Below are 8,572 nucleotides of genomic sequence, written 5' to 3' on the forward strand. Positions count from 1 at the left end.
TGTTTGTCTACAAAAATCGACCTACTCTATGTTCTATATAGGTTATGTGACCTTGGTAGGTTATGTGACCTTGGTAGGTTATGTGACCTTGGTAGGTTATGTGACCTTGGTAGGTTATGTGACCTTTAATTTACTTGAATGAGGGAACTCTGATGTGAACTCACAGTGGAAGTTGAAGTCACAGTGTACAAAAATTAAACAGATAGTTTCTATAGCTAACTCATCTTCCACAGAGTCTTCTTCAGGGCTAAACATGACACATTTCATGAAATAAATTAAGCAATTTTAGCGACATGGTTACTAATCTATGACTTTTTAAAAGATTATTTTGTAAAATACTGTAGGTGGGGCGTGTCTGATTTGAAAGATGGGATTTATTTTTTTACATTTTCTACTTTACTTGTTTTATTTTACACTAATGAAAATGTCTCTTCCACTATGTCAGTTCTGCATTTTTTTAAATATGGTGCCAGTGCATTTTTCATTGCATCTAAATCTTGATATCTCACATGCAACCATCTGCACACAAACATGCTAAAACGTGTATTAATGAATTGTCGGTACTCCTATACGTTTTAAATGATGGAAATGTGTGTTTTCATGGATGGAGCAACTGAAAGAGACAAAACTGAATATTAAATGCATACCATCTAAAGACATTACAGAAATTGGATAGCAAGGCTACTCTAGTCCATTCTGTCCTGCCTCCGTAACGTTTATATGATTAGGAGGCCTCCACGCATTCCACATTTTTATTGAATGACACATTTCTCTAAATAAACTGTCAACCACCTGGTTTCCATGGAAACTGGGCGGTACACTACCTGCGTGCTGCTCGCCGGAGTCTCTCTCGCTCGCTGCAGGCAGGGAGCAAGCATGGGTTTGAAAAGGATACTCAAGCCTGGCAGTGGCAGGGGCGCACTGTAGTTGAAGGAAACTGGAGATTTCTACTATAGCCGTCAACGCCAACCGATAACCTCCGACTAATTTTGTTCTTCAGGATTAGGCTTTATCAGGTAGACCCAGGTAGGCTATACGTATATTTCCAGGATATTACTGTTGACCAGTAAATAGATTTAAAACTCAACCAAGCATGTCATCTCTCCGTTTCGCATGTGAAGCAAGGTGGTGAGAGGGAGTGCAGGGTTCATCGTTTAGTTGGTAAAGATCATTTGGCGCCATAAATGCAAGCAAGCTTCATCAGCCTAAATGAAAGGAAAAATATAAATTGTAACCAAAAATATAAATTACAGCATATTACTGATAGCATGATAACTGTAGCATGTGCTTTGCATAATCCAATATCCTAAACTCATTCAATGCAATAGCCTGATGAGAGCTTGGATCATTGGAATTATCTTAACTGAAATGTATTAGATATTAGAAATGAAAAACTGATAGCCTGTCTGATATTGAGCCAATGATTTTTCAATGAATTCATTATGAAGGGGACAACATTATAATACATTATATATGCCAGGTGGTGCTTGAAATATGACTATAATTGTCTGCCTTCAGATAGGCTAAATGGCCCTATACATTTTTGGTTATGCATATTTGTCTCATTTTCAGATCAATAAATTATTTAATATAGTAATTCAATCTTAGATAAAGGACACAGCTACGTACTGTATCTTGTGATCATTCAAGGAAAACTATCAACTAAGCAGCCATTTATAACAAGGTAAACAGGATGAGTCAACTGAGCCAGCCTGTAATTGTCTTGTCCATCATGCTAAGAGGCATGTTTATGAAAACATCTGTGTAATTTAATTATACATTATCAGTCTGAGTCAGATTGACAGCTTTTTCTGAGAACAATGTGATATGAAACTGACAACTTAAATGTTTACTTCAGTTATATCAGACCGAAAGCTGTCTCAAAGACTAACTTCTGTCAGTCAGTTTATGAAAATACTTTGTTCAATTTGTTCAAGTGATCTTATATACAGTGAACTCCAAAAGTATTGGAACTGTGACACATGTGTTGTTGTTGTTGTGGCTCTGTACTCCAGCACTTTGGATTTGAAATGACACAACGACTATGAGGTTACAGTGCAGACTGACAGTTTTTATTTGAGGGTATTTTCATCCATATCGGGTGAACCGTTTAGAAATTACAACACTTTTTGTACCCAGTCCCCCATTTTAGGGGACCAAAAGTATTGGGACAAATTCACTACTGTGTATTAAAGTAGTCAAACGTTTCGTAGTTGGTCCCATATTCCTAGCACGCGATACATCAAGCTTGTGACTCTACAAAGTTGTTGGATGCCTCTGTTGTTTGTTTTGGTTGTATTTCAGATTATTTTGTGCCCAATAGAAATTAATGGTAAATAATGTATTGTGTCATTTTGAAGTCACTTTTATTGTAAATAAGAATAAAATAAAACTTTTACGTTAATGTGGATGCTACCATGGTTACGGATAGTCACTGAATCATGAATAATAATAAGTGAGAAAGTTAGATACACAAATATCATACCCCCTCCTAATGCGAATATCCCCTTTTATTGTAATGGTGAGCGGTTAGCATGTCTTGTGTGGTTGTAACTTTGTCACTCATCATTATTCCCGATTCATTCAGGACTATCTGTAATCATGGTAGCATCCACATTAATGTAGAAGCGTTAAGAAACATTCTCTATTGTTATTTACAGTTAAAGGTAACTCCAAAATGACACAATACATTATTCACCATTCATTTCTATTGGGCACAAAATAATCTGAAACACAACCAAAACAAACAGCAAATGCATCCAACAAGTTTGTAGAGTCACAGGCTTGATGTAATCATTGTGTACTAGAAATTTGGGACCAAATGCAAAACTTTTGACTACTTTAAGCTTGTCCCAATACCTTTGGTCCCCTAAAATAGAGGAACTGTGTACAAAAATGCTATAGTTTCACCTGATATGGATGAAAATAGCCTCAAATTAAAGCTGATAGTCTGCACATTAATCTCATAGTCATTGTATAATTTCAAATCCAAAGTTCTGGAAACAACAACAAATGTGTCACTGTCCCAATACTTTTGGAGCTCAATGTATTTTATGTAGACTAAATGCTTAATGCTGTACATACATGATTACAGTAGCTTTGGGCATAACTGAAGGTTAATCAGCATTTGGAATGAATGAATTAACATGGCAATGTACATGACAATTACAATTCTAATTGAGTCCTTTTCTGTTGATTTTCCCCAGGTTTGAGGATTTGTTGGTAATTAGAAGAGAGAACTTTTCAATGACAGCGTGCTGTGTATAAGTGAGGTGCGTTCTTTATTTCTAAGCCATCAGTAGCATTCACTTTGGTGCTGGGCTATAAACTAACCAATGGCGACTGAGGGGGACCAAGATGGACAGCGTCAGAAAAACGTTGTTTTGAAGAGGAAGTTGACCGGTCCACCCAGACTCCTCCTGGGCAAATCAAAATCCAACAACCAGAGAGGTGATAGGTCTGAGGCTCATTCTAAGAAGAGAAACAAAAGAGTGAACATCATCAATGGAAGTCAGATAGATTCCTCCATCAAACAGTCAAATATAGAAGCTGGAGAGACGGGATCATCACAACCTGTAGCCACTTCAGACGACATCTGTACAACCTCAAAAATGGATGAGGATCAAGCTTCATCTGAACTACCCACTGGGCCCTCAAGGTGGCGCTCCACCTCAGATGAGGATGAGACCAGTGAAGGCCAATTGGAAGGACACAGTAAGACGAGGAAATCAACAAAGCATGGCTGGAGAAGGTTATTTTCCCCGGCTCTCATTTGTGTCAGAAGACAAAGGAAGAAGTACGCTGCAAAAACTTCACTCCAGGGTGGTGACCAGGGAGTTGTACAAGCTGAGAGACTAACTCACACTGAAGCAAAGTCAATGGGAGAAGACACCATCTCCTTGAGTGACAAGTGTGTCCGCGATGCTCCTGACATTGACAATGTCAAGAAAAGGGGGCGCAGGTTTACCATCCGGACGTGGCCGACCTTCAAGCGGCTCTTGACAGTGTCTTACGTCCGCGGCCAAAGGCCAAAACAGGGAAATGTTGTACAGGTGGTCTCTGAAGACGTCCAACAACCGTCAGTGACCTTCAGGAAGACATTTCAGCATTTTTTGATGTGTGGAAGAAGGGCACCTTCAGCTGTGATCCCTCTGGAAGACAAGGACACCCAGGACACTGGAGACAAGGACAACCAGGACACTGGAGAGAAGGACAACCAGGACACTGGAGACAAGGACAACCAGGACACTGGAAACAAGGACAACCAGGACACTGGAGACAAGGAGACTGAGGTGGAGCCAATGGGGACACAAGACAGGGGACAACAGTGCACATCTGACATCCATGGGGTTGAGCTTCTGGAAAAGGGGGCTGAGGTTAGAGGACAATGTACAGAGAGAGTGACAGTGTGTGCCGAAGTGAGTGCCCTGCAGCCCGAGAACGAATGCCCAACAGACACCCTAACGAGCCCAGAGTCCCTACTAGTGAGTCCCATCCCGACAAGAGTAGTAAGACCAGAGGTAGATACAGAATATACAGAGACCAGTCCAATGGGTGATTCAAAGGAAACAGGGATATTGGAACCTAAGATTTCTTTCAAAACTAAGTTATGGGAAACTGAGACTTCTACCAAAACTGGCACAGACTCAATCCTCAGTGAAGTCATCAATGTTACCATGGATGCTAACGAGATGCAAGGAGATGAACTGGATCATATCCAGTGTTTAGAGAAGGACAAGGTCATTGAGTCAGACTGTGCGATAATCAATACACTCAACAGCGTTGCCATGGACACGAATGAGTATCCCTCAGACTCAAATCAGATAATTTCTTCAGAGAATGCTGCTGAGGACTCTGCTGATGCATCTGAGGAGAATGACACACTCTGCATGATCACGGTAGATAACATTGTGCAAAATGGCCCGCCTTTGACCAACATCAGCATCACCCCCGGGGCTGACTCGGATCAGGATGTGTCCGACCAGGATAGCCATGAGGTGGGGGATGAAAGCGGCAAGAGTGGCCTCCTGACGGAGGATGACCAGGACTTGTTGTGTGGAGAGAACCTGTTAGTGCAGACGGCTCGCTTCTTGGTCCAGGCAGTCATGAGTGCTGCCATGGAGCAGCTCTCAATGGAACAGAGAGGCACTCCCACCACAGTCCACAGGGAGGCGCAAGGGAGTCGAGATCACGCTTGACACCCCCTTCCGGCGTGTTGTGAACACGTATGTATGACCCCATTTGGATCAGCCGAGTTGCGTTCATAACGGCACACAGCGGAAAAAGTTTTAAAACATTTTGCAACAGAAAATGGAAATTATAGTTTCTTATTGAACCAGTAGTTTCTGTTTCAATCCGTTTTCTTCCGTTTGTGTCTAATGAACACGAACCAGGATTATTGAGAAAATATATATTTTTAAATTAGACAAGTATACATCTGTAAACCACTTTTAAAGTTATTGTTGTTTACAACTTGTTGTTAACAAACCAAACTGCTGCTGTTCATATAAATCTAAACCAGAGAACCGTATTGACACAATACATTTTTACAATATATTCTCTTATATTGTACAAGTGGTGGCACTCAATTTTCACAATTACCATCACAAACATTTTAACTGTTCAAGGTGACTGTGTGTTTTGAAAATGATTGAACTAAGGGCTCTATTCAATCAATATCGCAGAAAATCAGCGTTACTGCGTGATTGAATTTTCAAGGCAATGTTCCCGACTGCATTCTCAGTAAACTCTGCATATGTCACCTCAATCGGAAATTACCTTCACATTTCTAGCGCACAATCTGTAGCTCTTCAGTGATACAGAATGAATATAGTCCTTATACCTCAATTACGGTTTATTTACCCATAGATCAGAAAGTCTCAGATTCTCAGATAAAGTTTATCTGTTCATCTGAATAAACTATAGTTCTTAAAAAGCTGAGATCCGCGATAGGGAAACAGCCACTGGCTACCCCAGCCGCATTTGTTTTGAGCCAATGAGCAACCAGCATCGTGGTACATTACTCTGCGGTTCTATCGCGCAATGACATGTAACGATGTCAGAGGGGAAAAACAGTGCTGGTTGTTGATGTAACGTCTTCGTTGTTGTAATATCGCAAATGGTCACGGCAGTTTCACCGCTACCGATTCCAATTTTAATTAATCAAACATTTGATGATGTATTTAAGATATGGTGATTATTTCACACGATGAAAGTCTTAGGCTCTTATTGACCAGTGTCTTGCCCTCTGGTTGCTGTTTAATAGATGTATAAGCATACATTGCTCAGTTAAAAATCTTTCTCTCTTATGTGTATAGAGACTATACAACGCTTAACGTTACACCTGTAACTTGTCATAAGAAAATATTAGGTACCCTAGTCCGAATAGAACTCTGTGCTGTCGTTTTTCTGTGTGAATGTCATTCTGTCATGGGAAAATAATGATTACACAGTTTGACACCTGGTGTACCTGGATAAATACAACCTAGTCTCCAGGTGGCTATTTGTTGTCATTCTGTCATCATTGCTTGACCTCCTGGACTTCAGAGGAGATTTTGCAGTATTTGGAAACGAGACCAGCAAACATCTGTCTTGACGCAACAGAACATTCAATACATGGAGGCTTGCTGGTTTCCCAAAGGCCTCTTTTACAGGTGGGGGACTGTGAGGCAAACAGCAATGACATCATTAGAAGTGGATACCAGGCTCTCGTAACCAAAACAATGTGTCATCCAATGATATGAGCCAACTCTCTGGTCTGACCATGAGCAGTATGTCCTGTATGTGTGATCACCCCCTTGAGATCTGGCTACGGAGGCAATCACTTCAGAGGAGTGAAGGGTGTTGACAGTCTTTTAATGTGACGGGTGAAGATTGATTCAATTGTGAAGAGAAAAATTGGCCTTTTCTAATTGAGTTATGTGAGTAATATCTGGTTGATTTGTTGTTTTATGTTAAGTGTGTATAACGTGCTGGTGGATATTTATTTATCAATATAACTATATTTTCTGTTTGAAAACTGTCACCAATTAAATGATCGGACAGACATGCATAATCTCACTCCTGATCCACCTATTTTTAGCTGCAACATGTGAAAATGATCTTCCACAGTGAAGTCGGCAGTGTGTTTCTATAGCGATAGAGCCATCTTATATTTAATTATAACCTACCTATCATCAAGAAGCTACCCATTTGAACCATTACAGTTCTGTTTAGTTTCTCAGTTTCTTCTCATCATGCTTCTTCTCTGTTAATTAAGGCACAATAATAGTTTGCCATTTGATTGGGAGGGTGGGGTACTACTTTATTGTTCTTACAGCCTCAGCTTAATCTTACTTCATGGCAGATTGTAACAATGTATTTTTGGACATTTTGTTATTATCACAAGTAAGAGTTTGATGGGTTTCAGCACTATCTGTCCTATAATAAATCAGAATATACTTAACCTAGTGCTTGAGAGATAATTGTGCTGTCTCAGAGCCAGAAGCCATCTGTCAATTTTAATATTTTAATGTTGAGCTCCAGAGGGATACATAAAACATTCTGTGTAGCTGTTCCATTAACCTGCTCCACTCAGAGGACCATGGCCACCCAATTCTCCACCCTTTTCCAGAAGTGTGTACTTGCACACTCCCCATAATGGATTTACAAGCACATGATTGGTGTAAGCATTGGCTTGGAGGGAGTTTCCACCTTTGTTAAATCCTGTCGGGAACGTGTGCAAGTGCACACTTGTGGAAAAGGGTGGAGAATGAAAATTGTGACGCAGACGAATAAGCACGGGGTAGAAGAGAGGCCTGATTGGTACCTTTTGGGGATGAGTCCTTCAGCTCTTAAGTGGCCTCTGGTGGTAAAAAGTTGTTACTACAAGAACAGGGAACATAAAGCCTGGTTCAAGGAACGTTGCTGTTCTTGCTTACTCATTTGCAGTCCTTGTCTAGCGAAGTTTGGCATGACAATGAATGACAAGGAGTCGGCATGATATAACACATACAGACTTGCACTCAGGTTAGGGAACATACTAGGTGTGCTCTATAAATTGAGCTTCTCCACCCTTCTCTAAGTGTGTCCTACTTTGTCTGTCCACTGTCCCCTTTAAAAACATTGTATTGGTGTAATCATAGGCTGATTGAAGTTACCACTGTAAATCTGGCTTTTACTTCCATGAGGGTGAGTGAATGTGTTTTTACACATTTCGTGGATAAGGGTAGAGCATGGGACTAAAGCAATGGAGGCTGCTGAGGGGAGGACGGCTCATAATAATGTCTGGAACGGAGTGAATGGAATGACAAACATTGAACATTGAAACTATGTGTTTGATACCATTCCACCTATACCACTCCAGCTATTACCATGAGCCCGTCCTCCTCAATTAAGGTGCCACCAACCATCCTGTGGACTACAGCCATTGTATTTAGACACTGGTGTGTGTGTAACATTTACCTCATCACAATTACATGCAGCATTAAACAAACAGAAATAGTGAGAGGGAAAGGAATTCTGTTATCGGAAACAGATGTTCGGTTTGTAGAAACTAAACATTCCTATCAATGAGACGAGTTACATGAGACAA

General features: G+C 40.5%; 1 protein-coding gene across 1 annotated transcript; it reads left to right on the plus strand.

The window, feature by feature from the left end:
* The first annotated feature begins 846 nt into the window (after nucleotides 1–846).
* LOC116376498 (uncharacterized) lies at nucleotides 847–7,444 on the plus strand. Its single transcript, XM_031836890.1, has 2 exons — nucleotides 847–1,026; nucleotides 3,207–7,444. The coding sequence occupies exon 2, from the start codon at nucleotides 3,336–3,338 to the stop codon at nucleotides 5,196–5,198; it is 1,863 nt and encodes a 620-aa protein (XP_031692750.1). The 5' UTR covers nucleotides 847–1,026; nucleotides 3,207–3,335; the 3' UTR covers nucleotides 5,199–7,444.
* Nucleotides 7,445–8,572: the final 1,128 nt, after the last annotated feature.

Source organism: Oncorhynchus kisutch, linkage group LG12, assembly GCF_002021735.2.
Source record: "Oncorhynchus kisutch isolate 150728-3 linkage group LG12, Okis_V2, whole genome shotgun sequence".
In the NCBI taxonomy this organism is placed as follows: Eukaryota; Metazoa; Chordata; class Actinopteri; order Salmoniformes; family Salmonidae; genus Oncorhynchus; species Oncorhynchus kisutch.